Source organism: Sphaerodactylus townsendi, linkage group LG01 (genome assembly GCF_021028975.2).
Source record: "Sphaerodactylus townsendi isolate TG3544 linkage group LG01, MPM_Stown_v2.3, whole genome shotgun sequence".
NCBI classification, from domain to species: Eukaryota; Metazoa; Chordata; class Lepidosauria; order Squamata; family Sphaerodactylidae; genus Sphaerodactylus; species Sphaerodactylus townsendi.
In genome coordinates this window covers 161,194,978-161,219,477 of record NC_059425.1, presented here as the reverse complement: position 1 = coordinate 161,219,477, position 24,500 = coordinate 161,194,978, and the positions used below count along the sequence as shown (strand labels likewise).

The following is a 24,500-nucleotide window of genomic DNA, read 5'->3' as shown; positions in this document are numbered from 1 at the left end:
CTCAGTTGTTATTGTATTTATTGGTTACATTTTTATCCTGCGCTTCTTCCAAGGATCTCAGGGTAGCATACTTCATTCCTCTCCTTTTCCATTTTACCACAACAGTCTTGTGAGTGCATGATAGGACCAAGATAATTAGGAAAGGAGTTGATAATAAAACTGCAAGGATTGTCATGCCCTTATATAAAGCCATGGTGCGACCGCACTTGGAGTAGTGTGTTCAGTTCTTGTCGCCACATCTCAAAAAGGATATCGAAGAGATAGAAAAAGTGCAGAGAAGGGCAACGAGGATGATTGAAGGATTGGAGCACCTTCCTTATGAGGAGAGGCTGCAGCGTTTGGGATGCTTAAGTTTGGAGAGGAGACGTCTGAGGGGGGATATGACTGAAGTCCATAAAATTATGCATGGGGTAGAAAATGTTGACAGAGATAAATTTTTCTCTCTTTCTCACAATACTAGAACCAGGGGGCATTCATTGAAAATGCTGGGGGTGGGGGGGGAGAGAGAATTAGGACTAATAAAAGGAAACACTTCTTCACACAATGTGTGATTGGTGTTTGGAATATGCTGCCACAGGAGGTGGTGATGGCCACTAACCTGGATAGCTTTAAAAAGGGCTTGGACAGATTTATGGAGAAGTCAATTTATGGCTACCAATCTTGATCCTCCTTGATCTGAGATTGCAAATGCCTTAGCAGACCAGGTGCTCAGGAGCAGCAGCAGCAGCAGGCCACTGCTTTCACATCCTGCATGTGAGCTCCCAAAGGCACTTGGTGGGCCACTGTGAGTAGCAGAGAGTTGGACTAGATGGACTCTGGTCTGATCCAGCAGGCTAGTTCTTATGTTCTTATGTAAGATCACCCAGCAAGCTTCACGATTAAGGAGTAGAGATGTGAATAGAGGTGTTTCAGGTCTTAGTCCAGTGGTGGCGAACCTTTGGCACTCCAGATGTTATGGACTACAATTCCCATCAGCCCCGGCCAGCATGGCCAATCTTAGTCCAACACTAGGTGAGAAGGATAGGCAAGAAGGAACCTGGCATCTTCCCCTTCTTGCCCAAGATGACCCTGGATCTGCTGGAAAGAATACTGACTACCAGAAAGGGGATGTTAGGAAAGCAGCATGAATTTCATAGGCTGGGGGTTCTGGCATGGGAACATTAACTGGTGTTGACAACTGGGCAAGATCCAATCAGATCTGCCAAGTGGGATAAAAATGTGTGTGTGTGTGTGTGTGTGCATATGTGTATGTGCATGCTTGTATGTGTGTAAGAGAAAGACTGAGAGAGCAGACTGGGGAAAATATAAAAGAAGAAGAGCAGCAAGACTGAAAAATTAAGAGCAGCAGGACACACATGATGTTCCTGAGGGTCCACTGGGAGCTCCATATCGGAGAGGGTAAATGAAGAAGGAGAAGATGCACTGTTTATGTAGTGCAGCTCCACTTAGACTACATGGTTGAGCGGAGAGCACAGGTAAGAGGTTGGGGTGGGTGGGCTCCTGTTTTAATATCTGCCTGTATTTTTTGTCACTGATACTCCAATGAGAAGATAAGAGGAATGTCTGCAGTTGTTAAAAACTTCATACAGTTTTTTAATATATAGATCTATATTTGACCAAGGGCAACGATTAAATTGAGTAAATTTAGTTACAAGACCGAACTGTTCTATTTCATGGAATACCATCCTTTCTGCAGCGCTGTACTGAATATCAATTGAATGTCAATAACATTGTAAGCCAAATGTGGTACCTTTTCCCATAAGCCATGACCATTGTTTCAAAAGAGCTGTCGTAACGAAGCAATGGAAGACTGTGTTCAGAAAGTGTGGATTCAATAAATTCAGACAGTCCATAGTACTTCTTGCTTTCGTGGTATAAGTCCACTCCCTAGGACAAATGAGACTGTAAATTTAAAGGAATGCTTCATAATAATTATTCAGCAGTTCACCAGTTCAGACATCTTAACAAATATACATTCAGGACTGTGAACAATACTCTATTCTAGTTCCACAGTTAATATTGCATTTCCTTTTAACCAAGAATTATAGAATCAAGATGCTTACCTGCACTAATTTAGAGCTAGTTTGGTTACTGGCAACCACTGCGTGACAGGACAGTTGACTATGCAAAGGTCATGACCCTCTTCTATTGGCAGCTAGATACAAGATCGCCCCCACCTCAGTCAAATTCTGCATAGTCTGGCCTGTTAACCCATGGTACTTACTTATTGACTTACATAACATCTGTTTGCTTGAAGTGGCTTATCAAATCAAAGCTGCATGCATAAACTATTGAATCTGTATGAAACACCTTTAAAAACGGAGTGCCATCTCTTTTTTCTCTTCTGTTGGCAACGAGAAACCAAGGAAACCTGTATAACCCTATTCTGTCTGCTACCGGAAGTTGACGTCTTCAAAGATAGGAGCAAAGATTCCAAAAAGAAGGTGGGCCCTTCCCTCTGCTGCATAGTTTGATGCTCCACATCTCTTGGGATGATGTCACTGAAGACATGTGGGGCCCAAGAAAGGAGCAAATAGGTACATGTGATTTTGAGTCAGGTTGGGCATATCACATATATCATACAGCTAGGCCCTAAGAGTATAGCCCAGCATCTTCTGCGGCAATGTAGGAGCAATAAGGTACTTGGCTCAAATGAGGATACCAGTTTCAGCAAATATTACATTGTGCTTGTCAGCAGATGGATGCTATGCTCAAAAACATCAATGTCCATCCTCAAAGCATTCTCAGTCTGGGGTGGGGTGGGGTGAGGGAGTAAAGAAGGAATCAAGCCCAAAAGGGGCTATCAAGGGGTTAGTAAAAGATAAGAAAAATATCCACAGACTGGAGATTAGCATTTATTGAAGCCCCGTTATTCTGTTTTAACCCTGTCAATCACATAACATTATATTCACAGTCAAACTCAGCATTAAAAAAGTTCATTAAGAGCCTAAAAGGGGAGCCTAAAAATATCTTTCTTACATTGTTGTATAATGATGGCCAGTGGATTTCATTGTAAGGGCTGATGCGGGTGTATTGGGTCTGCAGAGCATAGGGGAAGGAAGTCACATGAAGCGTCACAATGTTTGGGGCCTCTTTCATCTCTCTGCAGTTAAGCAGTCTGTCCACAAGGCCCACTGCTGGATCAGATTGAGGGTAAAGGCTGTGAACTGCACTGCTTAAAAAAGACAGAGAAAGAGAATGGTTTCAAGGATTAGCCTTTTAAAGATATACATAACATGAAATACAAACACATGGATTCATTTTTCAACCTTCCTAAACTCAAAAAAGAACACCAATAATCAGTGGTGTCAATGAGTGACTAATTCAGTCATAATTTTTTTTGGACATTTTTTTTGACAATCAGCTTCTTCCAAGCATGCCTGCAGTTGAAAGGCCACAACGCTCTCTAATATCTTGGCTAAAAAAGATATGTTGGCCACCAGGCCGTAGTTGTTTAGATCTTCAGGGTCTAAAGAAGCTCCGTTAAGAAGGGGGCACACAAACACGTCCTTGAGAGCCATCAGAACCACCACTTCTCTCAAGGAGGTATTCACTATCCCCTATATCAGTGATGGCGAACCTATGGCATGGGTGCCAGAGGTGGCACTCAGAGCCCTCTCTGTGGGCACGCACAGAGTTCATCATGTGGGGGGGAAATCGCCCCCCCCTCCACACACATCTAGGCTGGCCTGGGCTGCTGGGCTTGATTATTAGCATTAAACCTAAGACCTAGTTTTGGGGAAGCAGTGTAGGTAACCCTGTTAAGCGCTATTAAACCCCACTGATTTTCATGCAAAGAACTAAAGCGTGGGAGTAAGCTTGGTTGCTGGCAATGTGGCTTGCTTCTGAGTAAACCCTCCTAGGGTTGTGATTCACCTGTTGGAAGAGTTGCCCGGTTGCTTCAAAGCAAAGCCAATGACTACCCCCAAGCTTACTCCCGAGTAACGCACGCCTCGGAGCCAACCGTTTTTTCTAAACTAAAACCTCAGCATTCAGTTTAAATTGCCGTGTTGGCACTTTGCGATCAATAAGTGGGTTTTGAGTTGCAGTTTGGGCACTCGGTCTCGAAAAGGTTCGGCATCACTGCCCTATATTCATTCTATCATACTAGGCAGGCAGCTTTAACATAAGAACATAAGAACTAGCCTGCTGGATCAAACCAGAGTCCATCTAGTCCAGCATTCTGCTACTCGCAGTGGCCCACCAGGTGCCTTTGGGAGCTCACGTGCAGGATGTGAAAGCAATGGCCTTCTGCTGCTGCTGCTCCTGAGCACCTGGTCTGCTAAGGCATTTGCAATCTGAGATCAAGGAGGATCAAGACTGGTAGCCATAGATCGACTTCTCCTCCATAAATCTGTCCAAGCCCTTTTTAAAGCTATCCAGGTTAGTGGCCATCACCACCTCCTGTGGCAGCATATTCCAAACACCAATCACACGTTGTGTGAAGAAGTGTCTCCTTTTATTAGTCCTAATTCTTCCCCCCAGCATTTTCAATGAATGCCCCCTGGTTCTAGTATTGTTCTAGTATTCTAGTAATTTAATAAGCCAAGAGGCACAAGGATCTAAAAGGCATGTTGTTGGCCTGATATCAAGCAAGCAACGTGTGCAAATCCTCAGGCCTCATTAACTGAAACTGATCCAAAATAACTGGACACCCCCTCTGGACCATTCTCAATTGTGGCATCCAATTCCCTGCAGATATGGATGTACAATAATCTCAATTTTCACTATAATCAGGGTCATTTAGATAGTACATTGGCTTCCCTCCCTCTCCCCTCTCCTGCATTCACTTTCTTTGGAGCGCAATCTTAAGCAGAGTTATACCCTTCAACCCCTACCAACTTCAATGAATTTAGAAGGGTGTAAGATTGCACTCATTGCCATTTTAATCAAATTAAAGTCCACACTATTTCCCCCCAGATCATGCTGATGGAACTGTGGGTGGGGAGGAGTGGAGCTCTTCTGCTTTGAAGTCATATGGTTACATTCAGGATGCTTCAGCGCGTCAATTTACTTTGGGTGTTAATGACAAAGGCAGTGAGAAATGAACCAATTCTATCTCTGAAGGCAAGTTTCACGAGAACTAGAAGCCCACCATCCTATACAAATGCAATGAAACTGTACTGTACCGCAACCATATCTAATTCTGTACACTGAAAAGTTGAATCATTCTTACCTGACAAGGTCCCAATGAGCATGGTCATGGATCAGGACAAAGAGTGTGTGTGGATTCTGCATAGAGTTGTGCAAAAAGGTTTTAAATTTAGTCTGGGCGTCTGTGTCCAGTTTGACTACATACTGCTCCATTCTCTGCTTCGTAAGATGCTCCTTCTCCAAGCCAAGCTCTAATAGAACACCTGAAAGATGAATACAACTAATGTCAGGCAATCCAAACCTCACCAGTGTTGATGTTATTTTGTACACATTTGTGGCAATGAACACCTGAATGCCAGAGGTGGAACAACGTTTGCTGATACGTCACTTCTGAAGGGGGGACACATATTAGAAAATCAACTTTCTCGAAGGAACCCAAGTCAAGATTTTGAGTGCTGGAATCTGCGATGGAGCAAACGTGAGACAGCAGTTTCTGAGCTACAGCAAGCTGGAAGGGACGAATCTGATGCCGCTCAAGGTTATAACCTAGGAAAAAAAGCAAAAATATGGTTTAAAAGTGGGTTGGACAGTGAATAGTTAAATATTTACAAGTTTTGCTTCTCCATTATGTATAGAATGAATCCTATGGAGAGTTGCATCAGAAACTTTGACGTACAATTTGGTATGGCACTTTGGTTTGCTTCACCTTTTTTTTAATGTTACATTAAAGACCTTTTCTACATGTACACACCACAGATCTTGGAAATGTTTTCTGTGAAATCATTCCATACACCTCCATTTACCTCATCATTTTTTCCACCCCTGCATGGTGCAGTGATTAAGAGATGTGGATTATAATTCAGAGAACCAGGTAATTCCCCATTTCTCCACATGAGCAGTGGGCTCTAATCTGGTGAACTGGATTTGTTTCCTCACTACTACATTCCTTCTGGGTGACCTTGGGCTAGTCTCAGTTCTCCTAGAACTCTCTCAGCTCCACCTACCTCACAAGGTGTTTATTAGGGGAGAGGAAGGGAAGGAGTTTGCAAGCAGCTTTGAGACTCGTTGAGAAAAGCAGCTGCATTTATTCTCCACAGTACTGCTGAAAACGTTTTATTCCTAGTGGTGTTGGGATGTCATCCTTGATGCAAATAAACAGTTTCTCCCCCTTTTTTTCTTTTGTGCAGGCACTCTAAAGTTGTTGCACAGTTACACTGATGCAACAATTTTTTTAAAAAAATGTTTCAGCCTCCATTTCTATCATTGAAAACTACCCCAACAAAAAGGAAGTCAATAAAACCTACTGGAGAAAACTATCCACACAAAATGGAAGTTAAAAAAAACCCTACTAGAGCAGGCACTGTTTCCTCAAGTAACAGAAGCACATCACCCAGCTCCCCAAACACATTTTTCAGCAAAATTACAGATTTAGTAATACACAATCACTACTTTGGCAGTCCCGTGTCAATTTCACTCATGCCTAACTACGGACACAGTGTATCTTCACCTTAATGTTGCATTGTTAGTTTGATATAAAAGTGACAAAGCTAATCCAATCGCACCTACTTCTTTTTTTCTGTGCCAGAATGTTAATATTGGAAGCTCTATGTGAAACTCACAAAACTGATACAATCATCCCTGCTTCTTTGTATTTGTGCCTGAACATTAACATCATAAGTTCTAGGTGAAATTGACAAAGCTAATCCAATCATACCTGCTTTTTGTATCTGCGCCTAAACATTAACATTGCTAGCTTTAGGTGAAACAGACAAAACTGATCCAATTGCCCCTGCTTCTTATTTCTGCCTCAGGGTTATATTGCTAGTTCACTAAGACAAAGAGAAAAAAAAATAAAATTCTTTTCAAAATGGAGGATGAGGATGGGGAGAAAATGGCTGAAGGGGAGGTTGGGCATTACTTGAGGATGTGGAGAAGTGCCAGGTGTTTGGTGGGGTAGAGAAATAAAGACCATTTCAACATGATCCCATGCTCTAAAGAAGCTGGCTTGAAAACAGAAAGAAAAAAATCACAGTAAAAGTGCTCAGGAAAACAATGAAGGAAAAATGAAGGGAGAATGTTTCTAGAACCAAAAAGAGAGAAACATGTAGAATTCAAAGAAAAAAACATAGCATTTGGCAGCTTGATTCATTACACACAACATGTGCATAAGAGTTCTTCGTATGTGTTATGTAGAGTAACCTGTTGGGGAGCCACGCGCCAAGCATTTTATTTTTGGAGAAAGAAGCTGGACTCAATAAAGAAAAAAAAGCTGTAAGGAATGTTCAAAGAATGGGGGGACGGGGAGATGAATGGGGAAATACTTTTTATTCCAGATACATTGAGATCTTTTTAAATCAAGAGATGTAGACTTGACTGTTAAAACAATGGCAGATCTGCTCAGCTCCTCATGGATGACAACTTAGAAAGCCTCTTCTATGAAGTGCGTTTCTCAAGTTCAAGCAGTGAAATATGCTCAAACCTACTTCAACATGATTGTTTCCGATCCAGTTGCCATGGGTTAAGCATGAAAGCTATGCAACTTGAAAAACAGCAAATTTCAAACACTCCAATAACAAGTAACACAGACTTTTTCCTTACATAGCTGAATTTCAATCACAATTGATGATCATCTGGTGTTGCTTGGCCCAGTGATTCCATGAAAAAACATCACTGGTGAATACCAAAAATAATTTTGGGATGCCTTAATTGACATTGTGAATGGAGTATAGGTGACCGAAGAGCTGAGAGTTGGCTTGAATGAGCAATGAGGGAGGAACTATTTTAAATAATATTGCTGTGAAATCCAAGAGTTGCATCCTGGATCTCTTGCAATATTGTAGAGGACGTAGAATGCTCTGTCAGATTGTGCACATCTGCCTGAAATCTGTGTGGTACTATTCAGAATACACAACAGAGTTTCAACAGATCTGAAGGCCTTTCAAGTGGTGCTTTCAGGCTGGAACTAGAGGGTGAGTTTGAATGCAGGAAACCAACTGTCAGGTCCCTGTTGAACTCTGAAATCATTGGCTCTCAACGTCACTAGCATTCTCATGAAGCTAAAATGCTACCTTGAACTCTGTGGAAGGAAGGAAGACTAAAAATCTGAAAACTTGTTGGCTACTTGTACACAAAACTTACTTGTTGGCAACTCGTACTCAAAACTTACTTGTACACATAGCTGTACCAGCTATGTCCAGTGTTACTGCTTTATTGACTGAAGCAGGGAGAGATGGTGAAGTGTGGCTTTGATTTTCTTGATAAAATTTGTCCAGCAAAACATCAACATCTCCATCTAGTCAACCAAAAGAAAATGACTGTCATTCTTAATCCATGAAATCCGATTTTTTTTAATGTCGCCCAGTTATAAACAACCCATAAAACATATGAGGGGAGAAGAACCTCTTTTTCCTTACAAGGGATGAAAAATAATTAAAGTCAGTGTTGCATGAAACCAGGGCCACTTTACAAATTACGGCTTGATCATTAAGATGGCTAAAGTGCTCCTTGGTGGTATAGTTTGAAAGCCCCTTATCAAATGTTGCCTTAATGGAATACAGTGGCCTGAATCGTGTATGTTTTTGTAGGAAACATACACCAGGAATTCCATAGGTTAACCACAGTGGTTAACAGCAGCGGATTCTAATCTGATGAACTGGATTTGTTTCCCCGCTCCTACACATGAAGCCTGCTAGGTGACCTTGGGATAGTCAGAGTTCTCTCAGAACTCTCTCAGCCCCACCAACACAAGGTGTCTATAGTGGGAAGAGGAAGGGAAAGGAGTTTGTAAGCTGCTTTGAGATTCCTTAAAGGTAGAGAAAAATGAGGTATAAAAACGAACTCTTCTTCTGAAGTTCAGCTTTGAATGCTGAGCTACTATACATCCGAGAGCCCTTTTGAATGATGCATCACATCTAGTAATGCATCTTTGGAAAACTGAAATTGAAGGGGATCTGAGTGGGATGTGAAACATACACAGAAGGGTTGTAGCCAGCCTTCCTCACTTCCACAGATTCCCCTCCCCCCAAAGTCAATTTGCACATGGAGGAGAAGTAACATCATAGCTGAGGGACTCTGATTTCCAAACAGTGTGGCCATAATGTTTTGCTGTGAAGAAGCTGGCTACTTCCCCTATAAGAAGAAATTATCTTTCCCCACTTTAAGTAACTTGCTGTACACAGAAATTACAGCAGCAAAATGAATTTTTAAAAAAACAATCAAAATGTACCTGTTAACAAGCTCTCATTATTTAAACAGAAATAGTAATATCTCCAATTCTTCTTTTGAAAAATGCTTAGGGAAAAGCAGCGTTCCAGAAGAACTGATGCACCCACTGGTCCTAATCCTAGCTACAGCTCTGAAGGAGCAGCCCAGGATGCATTTGAATTGGCAGAAATTTCTAGGTAGCCCAGTCCTCCACTGGAACTATATGAAACAGACAGCAAAGCCTGAGTGGGTAATCCTGACTCATGTTTGGGCTGGCAACTGTTCTCAGATCTTTCTTGCAACCTCGTTGTCTAACAGAAGCCATGGAGATTTTTAACACACACTGATTTTTTTGGTAGTCTGTCAGAGGTTGCTGCCTCAGAAATAACAACCATCAAGGGCGGTAGTTGTCAAGTTGCTATTTATACTGCTGCAAAATAAAGCAGTTGAATAGACTACATCAGTGATCCTCAGTGTGGCCACCTGGTACCCACTGATGCGTTTCTTGGTACCCACTTTCTTCTTCCCCCAAGCAAAGAGCTGATTCTGCTTTCCTCCACCCAATAGAGTAGGAGGTGTTTCAGAAGTCCCCAAAAGGCCTCATCTTTGAGTCTGGAGGAAGCATTCATTTGAAAATAGCTGCCCCATCATAGGACACTGCTTAGCTTGGAGCCCCTCAACATTTTATGACTGCCCCCACAACCACTGTGTGAGTTACCCTGACTCTCATGGCTGCCGTTTTGTGATGGAAACCCCTACATTTCCTCAAAATTCCCAAGTGTCCATAGGCTCATTACGTTTGGGGATCCCTACACTAGAACTGTGGAATTTTTGTCTCAGAATAAAAAATCTTAGACAGAGTCTCAGAAGTGATCAGAATCTTTTTGTCCTTATAAAGTCTTTTAAATCTGATGTCTTTGTATAGATTTACCTGGGCAGAGAGTACTGAAGAAAGTCCCTAGGGCATCTACTTTCCCAGTCACCAGTTCATAGCTAACTTCTTTTTGGTATTCCGTTGGCGTGAGCATACTCTCAGATAGTATTCTTGCTTGGTGTTTCCCTAAGAAATATAGATAGGAGGGACCCGAGCTGTTATTTGTTCATTTAAATATTTGAAGTGCAATTCAAATTGAGCTCACCAATAATTATTTTATCAAATTCGTCCCTTTCTCACGAATACTTGGATTAATGGCATAAATTTCATGAAGCCTCACTGGGTATTCGGTGGGCAAGACAGATAGACATTTTCTTTAGGATCGCTGTTCAATTTTGTCACATGGCTAATTTGTCACAACAGGTTTTTTAAGTTCGGAACATGGCTCTATTCTCTGTTTTTCCACTACCGCAAAATTCCTTCATATAGGGGTTAACTCAGAAAATCAGATCTTTGTTGATATATATAGAGAAAAAAATGCTTATTTCATAAGACTGCATCCACATAGCAATGGCTACTGTGGTATAGCAATAATACGCTACTGGATTTTCCTGTGTGAATGACTGCTATAGCACAAGATCTAACAATGTGTGGGCACAGCATTTCTAAAGAAGTAACTGTTAATATAGTTACTTATGAGGTGGCGTAAAATAATCGCTGAGGAAAAAATGGAACTGTGAAGTGAAAGGTTCCTGGGTGAAATTTCTGCCACAAATTCACCACTGTGCTCAGCAGTGCCATACTCCATGGACTTAGAAGAGTGTAACTCTGCTTAAAATGACACTATTGCAAGGGGATCTAGTCAAGCTACTCTCAATCTCAGCCACTCTGCTACACTGGGATAATAAAATCTGACCTACCTCACAGGGCAGATATACAGATTACAGCAAGATATTGTCTCTGAACAATGTTAACATGAAAGACAAAGCTGAGTATTAATTTTTATATTACCGTATCACTAACTTTTGGCCTTGCCTCTTCTACCATACAGTTTGCTTAGTCAAAACTCTTCTGCTCTGGATAATCTAGGCCCGTGGTGGCGAACCTTTGGCACTCCAGATGTTCTGGACTACAATTCCCATCAGCCCCTGCCAGCATGGCCAATTGGCCATGCTGGCAGGGGCTGATGGGAATTGTAGTCCAGAACATCTGGAGTGCCAAAGGTTCGCCATCACTGACTAGGCAAATGGTTGCACTGTGAAATACTTGAACTAAAAGCAGAGTGGTCTTTAGACCAAGGTTCTGTTACAAACTGCACCTGAAGACTTTCATGCAGTACAATACCCAAGTTCTTGATAAACAAAGGCAGTGTGGCATTGTGGGATGAGTGTCAGCCTTAGATGATGGCTGAGCTTACACTTTATTTGGGACTAACAGCCACAAACCACAAAAATTCTGGAATGTTCCATCTTTTTTCCTCAATAGCTCACCTGTGACAGCAATGCAAGAATCAATGGTTCTGTTTCGACAAGCACATATGATCACCACATAATTGGTCTTCACTAACTTTCCCTCCATGAGCATCTTGAACATTTCTGAGAGCCCCTCAGCTAAAGAATAGCTGCACTCAATGATGTGAACACTGTCATTACAAGAGCTGGCAGCCAGTCCTGCTAGCCAGGGCAGTTGAGTGGATGTCACTGGTGCAATCGGGCCAGGAACCTGAGGAAAAGCTTGTGGAATGGCTTGTTGATACTGACGGATTTCAGAAAGATGCAGCTCCCTCCATGAACGCATGAAGATCTGTTCTAAATCCTCAATCAAAGGAACCTGGTCTGGAGCTATGGAAAGATGGCATCAAAAGCAAAATTGGCATCCGAAGCAAATATCAAGAATTAATCTTATAACAATAGCAGCCTATTTTGTGTTCTGAGCTTGACAACAAACATTAAGGTCATTTCTGAAAATGCCAGCCACAGATGCAGGTGGAACGTCAGGAGAAAATGCTACTGGAACACGGCCATAGAACCCGGAAAATCCATACCCTAGTGATTCTGGCCATGAAAGCTTTCAACAATACAAATAGGTGGGTCAGAGGGGGGAGGGGGGACAATGAAAGCATACTTGTTCTACACCTCTTCACATTATTTTCACCACTGGCGTTTCATCTCAAGAGGGCTAAAGATCTTTCTGACTAGGGCACACATGCAAACTATCCAAGTGCTCAGTTCCTGGTGTTGGATGTGTACCCTGTGCCAGTATAACATTGAGAAGTGGCAATTGTTCCATATGTAGAAAACATTTTTGAAGTCTGTAATATGTACTACAAGGTAATCATGAGAACAGTCAAATAACACCTATCAGCTGTGTAGTTTCATAGGAAATACCCCTTCCATAAAAATTATTTCTTTTGCCCCCATCCACCAGTCTTCATAATGAAGGGCAAAGCATTTCAAAGACCAAGTCTGCACAAAGTGTAGGCAACTCTTATTTCAGAATTAGAATTCACTCTGTTGTATCCATATATCTAAAAGCCAGGTGCAGGACAATCTACAAATATCTAAATGTGCATTTTGGGCCCATCATGGCAGAAGGGGGATTTTTATCCAGACTTGCAGAAAAATCTTAAAATTTACAGCAATTATATTGGGGGTTAAATTCCTCAAAACAATAAAGTTAATTCAGTTTATTATGTGATTTATTTCCAGTTATAAAGTTAAAGAAAAATTTCTGCTGCATCCACTATATCTTAACGTTTATTTTTTCAGCGGTCATTTGCAGTTCAAATCAAAATCTCTGCAATATGATGGGAGTCCAAGCTGGAAAACTCACCCAATTGAACAAGGTAATAGACAGTCAATAAGAGTTGCATTTCATCTGAAATTGGCTGTATTGTTGAGGCTCCATATTGCTCATAAGCCCTAGACAAAGATTGTGAATTCTTGTAACACGTATACAAAAGGGGGCTGACTATGACATCATTAAGGTTACCACAAAGGTAAGGGAAGTTTCCATGCCCTGTGAAACAAAGAACAATTGTATTGGATTCCATGTGTGCAAGAACAGTAAACAGAATACAAGGTAAAAAGAAGGAAAACACACTTCTTTAAAGTGCCTGTTAAAAAACATTATACATTACCTTTAAATATGACCGGCTTTGCTTTATATATTTTCAGCAAGTTGTCAGGGATTGAAACTGGCTCTCCGGAGGCCACCAAGGGAGAGGACACAGGTCCAACCATGGCAGCATGAGGTAAACTGGAGAGCCCTCCTCCGCCCTCTAAAAATCAATTTAAAGAGTTTAGCTGGAGCTAAATTACAACAGATCACTTAAAAATCATGTACTTATTGAAATGTTGGCTCTGTGAAGGGAAGGGGGAGAATCACATTAATCCATTTCTACTTTCAAACTTCACATGACCAGACAGATCAAAGACTTCAGTATAAGCATATTCAATTAATAATCTCCTTTCAACCATCTTTCTACCAAAATATCTTCAACGTAGTTCACAAGTAAACTCAAAATAGAAAACAAATACCTTAGAAAATTAATATACAGATAATACACAACTACTTAAAATAGACTAGGGAACGAAAACAACATTTTTCTATTTAATCCATGGCCAGATTTAATCCAGTTTAAAGGTCTACTAGAAATGAAAAGTAATTAATTCAGTCCTAAAGCAATGAAGGCAGGAGTGACAAAAAAACAAAGGCCACCCACAGGTTCCACCAACCTAATTTTATCTACGGTTAGTTCCCAGTGGAAGACACCATGCATGGCCTTTAGAAAACAGGGCAGGCTGACAGGAGCAGGTGTAATCTTTTAGCTATTCCAGACCTGAAGCATTTAGGGCTTTAATGATAAGAACCTGCAACCTGAATAGAGCCTAGAAACACACTGGGAGTTAACATAACTAAAGTAGCACAAGCTTTACATTACTATTACAACTTGTCATTGTAGACCCTTGCAACCTCATTTTAAACATTTGACAGATTTATGGAGAAGTCGATCTATGGCTACCAATCTTGATCCTCCTTGATCTGAGATTGCAAATGCCTTAACAGACCAGGTGCTCAGGAGCAACAGCCACAGAAGGCCATTGTTTTCACATCCTGCATGTGAGATCCCAAAGGCACCTGGTGGGCCACTGCGAATAGCAGAGAGCTGGACACTGGTCTGATTCAGCTGGCTTGTTCTTATGTTCTTAAACCAACAGAAGTTTCTAAACCACAGAGACCAGACAGAACATGTTCCAGTAGTCTAACACAAATGTTGCAAAGGCGCTGTGACTGTTTCTCCTGGCACAACAGCTCAGTTCCTACTGCAAAGAATATTCTTCACTTGCCATTTTTATTTCGGTTGGTGATCTGCGGATTGGGTTGCAAATGCCAGGCTTCATTAGATGATGGAGACTCTGGTGACCAACCTTTGTGGCGTTTTTTAGGAGGCCCCGAATTTGTTAAAGTCCCTAGATAACATAAAGTAAAATATATAATTACTAGCATGAAAACTATCATAGGCTCCGAACGGCTTATTTTAAGTGTAACCCGGAACCTCGGTCCCTGGTTGAATTGTGAGTGATTTTGTTCTTGAAGGAAAGTTTGTAGGAGATGACTGAGAGATAAAAAGAACATTTCTGAGGAAGAGGACATTTCTGAGAAGAAAATCTCATCTGAGGAGAAAGACAAGATCCTCTGTTCACATCAGCACCAAAGAAAGCAAGACAAGATGGAAGAAATATAAAGTATGAGAGACTTGAGTGGCCAGGGGGCGGGGCGGGGCGGGGGGGTTGGACAGACAGTTGACTTTTACTTCTGTGGTTCCAACTTTTAATTGTATTGAGTTTTTCACCCCAACATGTGGGCCTACCACTGACTATCCAACCCCTTTGTGAAATAAACTCTACTTGTATTTTAAGTTTTATCTGTAAAGGATAAAAGCTTATTAGAGGGTCGGTGGGTTTGTAATAAAACTGAATTTTCCCTTCTTTGGCCTACTGGTAATTCCCCCCCTTGATTAGGAGTAGTGGAATCCAGTAGACTAGAAGCATGGCTACTACTTTTCCACACATTACTTTTCCCATTCTATTAACCAACCCAGATAAGAGTCCATAATTTCTTCTCATCTGAGGTTGGTGGGAGAGACTGGGGTTATAGAGAACATTTACCTTGTTTTACAATTTTACCACAAGATGGCAGTATGAGACATTCATTTATTCATCTTCCTAGCCATTTCCCTTTCCCTATTCATAATCAATTAGGGTTGCTAACCACGCTACCTCTTGGATTGCCATTAATTTAGTGGCTTCTATTAAAGGAGGTGTAATCATAGACATCCACTTGTAAATTAACAAGCATTAGATTCTGTGCACACAGCAAAGTTTGGTCATGGTTGAACAAACACAGAAGTGAAGGCTTCACCTGTGCTATGAAGGAAAGACTTGTGCTGTGAGGGAAAGACATCTTGTCCTGTACTCATACTATCAGTAGGAAACTTTGATTCCTAGCACTGTGTTCTCTGTACAAAGAACAGCTACGGCATGAGAAGCACTGCTCTTCTCTGTAACATCCTCAGATTTTGTTCTGACAGGCCAATGACATAAAATGTTCCTAGCTCTTCACAAGTTACAGATTTACTGGTGACCCAAAAATACAATTAAAAAAAATCTGATCAAGAACCATTTCACTGGTCCTAAACATTAACTCATTAATATAGTAGCTTGCTTGAACCAGTATAGCACAGTGATAGCTGAATAAGGTGGGGGAGCAATATCCACTCAGCCTGCTAGTTAGGTTATCTTGGGGCTGTTACTTTTCCTCAGCCTAACTTAGCTCACAGGTCTGATGAAAGAATACACTTAAAGGGAGAATGATGTATTCCACTCATTCATCTTTAACTTCAGTAAAAATTCCCAGAGAGAACAGAGCCACCACTGTGGTATTGCCAGCCTTATAGTGGCAGTTTGGCCTGTTTAGCTCCTGGACTGGTTTAAAAGGTCTGCCCCGACACCAGAGGTGGGATCCAGCAGGTTCTTACAGGTTCCCGAGAGTAGGTTACTAATTATTTGTGTGTGCCAAGAGGGGGTTACTAATTCGTGATTTTGCCACATGATTTTTGCCTTAGTTACGCCTCCTCCGGCCCCTCAGCAGTAGCCGCAGAACTTGAAGCAGTCTAGCAGGAGGTGCACCGGCGTGCGTGGCACCCTGCGCCTGCATTTGTTTCCCACCCAAGGACCGGCGCAGTGGCTGCATCCTTGCCACAGCCCCACCCAGGAATGCCCCGCCCCTGGAATGCCCAGCCACGCCCCCGTCGTGCCCCGCCCAGCCCCACTGGCATTACGCCACTGTTTGAATCCCATCACCATGGGAACCTGTTACTAAAATTTTTGGATCCCACCACTGCCTGACACCATTCTCTAAGCACCTCTTCTGGAGAATTACGTATGAAGAGTATATGTGTCATCAGGAAGCACCACTAGTTCATGTTGTGTACAGTATTCTATTTCTATGGCATGGAAAGTAATGCTAGTTCATCTCAAGTTGTGGGTTGTGAGCTCCTCCCCCACTGACCCATCCTTAGCCATCTTGCCATCAAAAGGTGTAGTCTTCTTCATACCTTAGAAAGGGGAAGAGGTACAACATGGCCTCTCCTTTCTTGGGATGGTCCTTCCTTCCATCAGGAAGTTTTCCTTCCTTATTTTTTTTCTCTGGCCAGGCTGAGAAGCCTTCTTTTAAAGAAGTTTGGGTTCCTCTCCCAGACCACCACTCTTTTTTGCCTGAGCAAGTCCCAGTCAACTGCCAGATCTGCCTTCTTCTCCCTTACCTCCCTTTCTCTCTCCTCAATGGCTTCTTTCCAACCACGCTTGGGCAGCGGCCATGCCTTGGCCACACCCTTGCCCCTCCCAACTGCTGACGATCAACCTGGATTGTGGCTGCAGGCAGGAGCATGGGTTTTGTTGCAGCCACAGCACTTCTGCCAGCCCCAGTTAAGCAACCAAGGTCCCATGCCTTGGGTCTGAGTCTGAGCCAGTTCAGAAGAAGATACCTAATACTGATGGTCTTGTCAGAGACGATAAATTGCTTTTCACTGAATGCTGTTGAGGAGACTCTTTGCCGTTGTAAACTGGGTAACATACTGTTGATGGGAGGTGGTCTGATACTGTGAGAATAAAAAACGGGGAAATATAATAATATAATAAACACTGAATAGCTTACCGTACAGAACATGGGTTCAGCTTTCCTTTCAGGATCTCATGGAGTATCTCTATCGAACTCACTACTAGAGTTATCTCTGCTAAACAACCATTTAATATCAGGTGCCATTATATTATTACATATGCATGTTTCTCATGGTATGGGCTCCACAAAAATCTGACTGGTATAGCCCAGTACAATGCCATGACTTAGTAAGAAAGGAAAACCTACATAAGAGAATGCAAATACCTTCATGGAGCAACAATCATTGCTTATTGGTTCCCAAATGGAAATCTTCTGTTTGCTGATAGAGCGAGTTGGTTTTTGTTGAGAGGCCTAGTACTCCTAGCAAGCATTTTCTGTGATAAATTCTTCAGGCCAGCATGAATGGTACTATGGATACCAATTCACTGTGAAGTAGCTTTTTAAATGTCCCAGTTATGGGGCAATGATGCCTTTACTCATATTTCATATTCCTAAGAGGTTATATCCTCTCTAGAGTAAGCCTGGGTTTTCCAGATACCATGGATCACAATTTCATCAGTTCCTTACCAGCATGGCCAATTGGCCATGCTGGCAGGGGCTGATGGGAATTGTAGTCCATGAACATCTGGAGAGCCGCAGGTTGCAGACCCCTGCTCTAGACCCACTGAAGTCAGTTGGCCTAGAAGGGTGTAACTCTGCATAGGACGCACTGTTACAGGGAGATTATATTACTATGCTATTATAAACTTTTTAAGATGACTGAGGTCCCGTGGTGGTGTTCTTTCAGAGTCCACTGGCACTGATGCCAGAATGTTATATTTTACAATACAGAGTCAGTGAATTCTGAAAGATCTGATTTATCCTTGGCAAAGACATTGTACCAGGGTTTTTTTTCATCCTGTAACCCCTCCCCGCTTCCTTGCAAGCCACCCCCCCTCCCCTCGCTAGGGTGGGTGGGCCATGTCCAGATTCCAGGAGCTCTCCCCCTTTCTTGCATGCCACCCCTCACTCCCCTCCATCACTACCCTTCTCTTGCATGGCACCCCTCCCACTCCCTCCCCTCGCTAGGGTGGGTGGACCATGTCCAGATGCTGGGGCCCTTCCCCCTTCCTTGCATGCCATCCCTCTCTCCCTCACTCCCCTCGCTTTATTTATACCATAATAATTACTCTATATCTTAGTATGTTACCATTAGTACTCTAGTGAGTGCATTTTTAAAAAATCCATTCTAAAGTAAGTCCCCCTGAACTTACTGGGATTTGGTTGTGGTGGGTTTTCCGGGCAAATAGAGCCCAGGATCTACTTTGATATGCCCGCCTGCATCTGTGGCTGCCATCTTCTCTTTGGACACAGTGTGACACAGACTTCCCTCTGTGATACACCTCTGAAGATAACAGCCACAGATGCAGGCGAAACGTTAGGAACAAGATCCACCAGATCACGGCCACACAGGCAGGAAAGCCCACAACCAGTTGAATCTGGCCGTGAAAGCCTTCGACAATACATTACTGGGATTTAGTTGCAAATATATATGCATGGGCTTGGATCCAGTGATCTGAAGGTTGTGATGGTTGTGGATCTTCCCCAGTTTCCCCTCCCTTCATCAGCTCTTTCCAATGCAAGTTTATTCCCAGGTATTGAGACCTGCCTAAACATGGGTCAGAAGGCTGCAGGGAGAAGTAGGAAGGGAATGCTCTTTTTCCATATGCATAGTAGGTTAAAAGCAGGTGCATTCTAATCTGGAGGAACCGGGTTTGATTCCCCACTCTGCCGCCTGAGCTGTGGAGGCTTATCTGAGGAATTCAGATTAGTCTGTGTACTCCAACACATGCCAGCTGGGTGACCTTGGGTTAGTCACAGCTTTTTGGAGCTCTCTCAGCCCCACCTACCTCACAGGGTGTTTGTTGTGAGGGGGGAAGGGCAAGGAGATTGTAAGCCCCTTTGAGTCTCCTATAGGAGAGAAAGGGGGGATATAAATCCAAACTCCTCCTCCTCCTCCTTCTCCTCCTCCTCCTCCTCCTTCTTCTTCTTCTTCACTGTCTACCACTGTCACCTGAACCTCAAAAGACAGCAAAGAATCCAGGGCAGCAAAGAACCCCCTGATCTCACAGCCGGTCCTTCTGGGGCAATACAACCCCATCCAGACCTGGGTGTCCCATGAGCTTGTGGACTCAGGAGCCCGGAACACAGAGAACCTCTGTCATGTCTGGATTCGGCCTCAGTTTGTTGGTCCTCGTCCAGCCCATTACTGCTTCCAAGCTGACTTGGAACACTGGATATTTCTACAATGGATATTTCAAAATACTGAATATTTCTACAATGTACACACCATAATACATCCTTCAGCCAGACATGTGTCTGAAGGGTACCATTATCACTCCTAAAAACAAACCACTTCACACTTTATATTATGTCATATTCAAAACTGCAGTCACTACCCAAATAACAGTCCCCTCCCGGGGGGTTAATGCCAGACATCATCTATTTATTTTAATTGTGGAAGATCACTGCTGCTAGTGTTTTAATGTTTAATTTATTTATTGTTTTAATTGAAACTATTTGCTATATTCAAATGTTGATTGTTTTGTAAACCGCCCTGAGCCCTTCGGGGGTAGGGCGGTCTATTAAATTTAATTAATTGATTGATTGATTGATTATAATTATAATTATAATAATTATAATATAATAATTATAATTATATATATTATTATAATTATATATTATTATAATTATATTATATTATATTATATTATATTATATTATATTATATTATATTATATCTATCTATCTATCTATCTATCTATATAATTATTATTATTGTTGTTGTTGTTGTTGTTGTTGTTGTTATTATTATTATTATTATTATTATTATTATTATTATTATTATTATTATTATTATTATTATTATTATTATTATTTGTGCCATCCTGAACCGTGTGGTTTGCCTATGCAGAGATGCTTTTATATGGGTAGAGTAAGTACCACATTTGACTGAACTTCATATTACTCATCATGCACACGTTCACGATACTGGTCCTTTTTCCACCAAACTGGCAATTGTCTGGTCCTCAAAACTAATGCTGAGGGAACACTTACCACTGGGATTGTCCCAAGTTTCTTTCCCGGCACTAGTTTTCATGTTTCTGATTCTAATAGTAAAAACTGAAGCAGGAGCCATGGAATCACCTATGAATCTCTGACATCCTTGTATATTCTGGTCTTCCAACATACTCATGCTTTGTCATTATCTGGTCATTCAGGCTTCTGATATTTACATGCACAGAACAATTACAGAATACCATAGTAAGACTTATTTACCTGTTTGGTGTGTCCCAGCTTGAACAACTGAATGCGGTGCTAGAACTGGTTCATTTACAACAGCTACTGAGGAACTTGTATTCTCTGGAGGCTGGAACAAGGCGTTGGAACGAGCGCTGGATGAGGATTGACGGCTTCTGAACTCTTTAAAAAAAACAGTGTGACCAGTAAGAACTATTTGAAGAGGCCTGCAAACCTTTTGCACTCATCACAATATGTTAGGATTCTGAAATTTCCCATAAGCTCAAAAAGGCTGGGAACTCCTAATCTACTCTGTCTTCTAAATTTTCAGTTTTCATTTTTTTAAAGTAAGTCTCTATCCCCCTAATTTTTAGAGTTATGAATACAAAAAGAAGAAGAAGAAGAAGAAGAAGAAGAAGAAGAAGAAGAAGAAGAAGAAGAAGAAGAAGAAGAAGAAGAAGAAGAAGAAGAAGAAGAAGAAGAAGAAGAAGAAGAAGAAGAAGAAGAAGAAGAAGCAGCAGAAGCAGCAGCAGCAGGAGGGGGAGGGGGTTTTGATGTATACCCCACCTTTCTCTCCTGTAAGGCGACTCAAGGTGGCTTACAAGCTCCTTTCCCTTCCTCTCCCCACAACAGACACCTTGTGAGGTGGGTGGAGCTGAGAGAGTTCTCAGAGAACTGTGACTAGCCTAAGGTTACCCAACAGGAATGTAGGAGTGCACAAACACATCTGGTTCACCAGATAAGCCTCTGCCACTCAGGTGGAGGAGTGGGGAATCAAACCTGGTTCTCCAGATTAGAATCCACCTGCTCCTAACTGCTACACCATGCTGAGACTTACCTTTTTAAATGAAAGTTTGGTATTCAAAGGAACAAGTAGATCATGGTGCCTGATCATTATAATGTTATCATGCAATTGCGTCACAGTAAGTGCCAATTTTAAATAAAGCTCTCAAAGAGCCCCCTGGTGATATGGCAGGGAAAATCGCAACTGCAAGGAGCTGTCAAAAGGAAAGTGGCACGGATGAGGGCACCACCTTTGAAAATATGCACTTTCTTGTCCAGTTTACTAACATGGTTGGACTGTTTTCTTCCTGGAAAGGCTGTACCAAATGATGTTTGAATAAGGATGTATTGACTGAGGAGCAAGCCAGAGAATTGCACAATTAGAGGACGCTAGTCCATTCCACACAGCACAACTAAGACATCCTGAGGACCTTAAAAAAAAAAGACGTCTTCAGAGGAAATTCTGCCCAGCTTTTTCCCCAAGACACCTTATTTTCAGATCAAGGTGTCTTTTTTTTTAAACGCCTTTTCTGTGCAGTAAGAAAAAAGCAAGACAGTCCACAGAGGGCAGGTTTACCCAATGCTTAAAGCTGTCCTTCAAGCAGCTAAGATTCTGTGGTGCATGTCTGTGTATCTTTGAAGATAGCTTCTCAAAAATAAAATTAAAAAATTAGAAAAACTATATATTGCCAGAATTGGCAGGAAGTGCTGAGTACAACTAGGTGTCCAGGATTGGAGCCTGCAAAGCAAACGTCCTGAGGAAACCTTCAGCAAATGGACCAGGAAGAATCCTTTCAATAACACACACAACACTGAGTGCAAGCTGAGGGTGAAACTGACCAGAGAGCAAAATAGTTGGGCAGGAAAAAGCCTCTTTCCCCCCCTCTGATGCTTTTGCTGTCTGGAACCAAACCAGCAGCCACCTCTTTTTAAGACATTCCCAGGACATCTTATTTTGAGTGTGCAGAGTAAAAAAGAAGCAGTCACCTCTTTTTAAGACATCCTACGAATGTCTTTTTTGTGCTGTGTGGGACAGGCCAATGTTTCATGGAAGCTCCAAAAAAACCCACTGCAGTTTGGAAGTTAAGGAGCAGAGAACCTCCATGTGAATGCAGCTAATATTGCATTTCTTGCTGCAAACACTATCACAGGCACAGCACATGGGCTCATTATATAACTCGTGAATATGCTTCACAGCTGATTTTAAAAAATCTCTTAAACCACATCAGCCTCTTTTCCTGTACATTTATTTTAGTTTCCCTCTATTTGGTTAAGTGGACTTGTGTATATAATATTGTTATTCTACAAGACGAAGGGGTGCAGCAGTAAATATTGGTAAATAAACTACGACAGCTGTTCTAGCTATAGAAATCTCTCAGATGCATATATATACACAAACTTGTATCAGTGTTCACCTTATATTTTTCGTTAGTTATAATCACAAACACATTAGTTATAATCACAATCACTTATTTTCAAGTAGCATGATGGGAAACTTCAGCTCAGAACTGAGAGAAAAATACCCAAGTGAAGCCAAAATAAATGATTGCCATAAATTGTGAGGCTGATGAAGCTATCGAAAAACGTATATTAGGCGCAATGCGTTTTCCTCCTTGTATAAAATAGACTTTGGACTTTTTCCTGTGCACAACTTTTGAATTAAGAATACGTACAAACATGGATGTACATGAAACGACGTTGACGAATTATTTTGGATTTAATAACTTCTGATGTATATACATGACTCCATATAGATTGGACACTTACCTGCATGGCAGTTTGAATTTATGGAAGAGTATGAATTGAATACTTACCCGGCTTAACATCGATGATCCTGGATTTATCAGTGATGATTTTGGACTTACCTTTTGGATGTTACTAGAAAATAAGTGATTGTGATTATAACGAATGTGTTTGTGATTATAACTAACGAAATATATAAGGTGAACACTGATACAAGTTATAATATTGTTATGCCAATAAAGGTTCTTTGTTTGTTAAAAAAAAACTCTTAAACCATCCGCAACAAGATCAATCATACCAGCCAATGCGCCTCAGGGTCAAGTTCATAAACCTGAATGCCCTATTGCCGTGGTGGCGAACCTTTGGCACTCCAGATATTATGGACTACAATTCCCATCAGCCCCTACTAGCATGGCCAATTGTAGGGGCTGATGGGAATTGTAGTCCATAACATCTGGAGTGCCAAAGGTTCGCCACCACTGCCCTATTGCCTTCTTCACGAGGTGGGAATGCATGGTTTCTATATGAGGCCAGGCGGCAGATTGAGATTTGTAAAAATAACCATTCACCCAAAAGGAAAGCCCTTCTAAATAATTTGGCCTTACATGGCTAGTAACAAAGTTATTTATTACTCACTCAGGAAGGTTGTTTCACAAGTGGGGCTACTATAGAAAAGCTTCAGAATGGGCACTGGCTGTCCTGAACCATCCGAAGGAAGGAACAGTAAACGAACTTTATTCAGAAGAACGGAGTAAATAACTTGTGGAAGACACAAACGTAACATGAGTGAGACTTATAACCTCAGTAATGCAATTTGGCAAGCTTTGATTTCTCCCTCTGTAACTACAAAGGGGCTGCTACTTCCTCAGTAGCAGACACCTGTACCAGCCGATCATTTTATTGAGGTTTTTAAAGAGTTTTCATTCATCCCTTCCACTTTAGAGTTATTTCTAAGCACACATATATCTGCAAAACTCTTAAATCCTCCCAAAGAAGCCAAGAGCTCTAATGGGACAGTGTTGTTATCTCACCTGCCCCCTTCCAGCAGATTGAAGATCCTTTGGTCAGCGTACCCTGTGCATTCCTGACCAGATAATACTTTAAGTGTTTCTGTTTCTTGGGCTGAGTGGTCAGCTTAAGATTGATGTGATTGGAAAACTCTGTAAAGTAGCAGAAGCCTTTCTTGCTGCAGCCGACACAATTGCCAGAAAAGCCTGATGAAATAAACAATACAAAGATGGGGAGAGATAAGTAAAAAAGAGCACCATTAATGCACTTCTGGTTGTTTGAGCTAGGTGTAAAAGAATGCAGTCAATCTAAACCTTTCTTTTCCTCCTGCAGG

At 41.7% G+C, this 24,500-nt stretch overlaps 1 protein-coding gene across 3 annotated transcripts in view; it reads right to left on the bottom strand.

The window, feature by feature from the left end:
• GREB1 (growth regulating estrogen receptor binding 1) overlaps positions 1-24,500 on the bottom strand; it is a 100,823-nt gene that overhangs the window by 26,727 nt on the left and 49,596 nt on the right. For 2 of the 3 annotated variants that reach the window (XM_048498713.1, XM_048498732.1), the window contains exons 5-17: positions 24,190-24,372; positions 20,672-20,815; positions 17,220-17,333; positions 14,521-14,643; positions 13,311-13,451; positions 13,004-13,189; positions 11,662-12,012; positions 10,229-10,357; positions 8,261-8,386; positions 5,443-5,640; positions 5,177-5,357; positions 2,980-3,175; positions 1,751-1,887 (exon numbers count right to left, since the gene is read on the bottom strand). In XM_048498713.1, coding sequence (XP_048354670.1) covers positions 1,751-1,887; positions 2,980-3,175; positions 5,177-5,357; positions 5,443-5,640; positions 8,261-8,386; positions 10,229-10,357; positions 11,662-12,012; positions 13,004-13,189; positions 13,311-13,451; positions 14,521-14,643; positions 17,220-17,333; positions 20,672-20,815; positions 24,190-24,372 — 2,209 coding nt within the window. The remainder of the gene's footprint in view (positions 1-1,750; positions 1,888-2,979; positions 3,176-5,176; positions 5,358-5,442; positions 5,641-8,260; positions 8,387-10,228; positions 10,358-11,661; positions 12,013-13,003; positions 13,190-13,310; positions 13,452-14,520; positions 14,644-17,219; positions 17,334-20,671; positions 20,816-24,189; positions 24,373-24,500) is intronic. The other variant, XM_048498722.1, reaches the window with a different exon arrangement.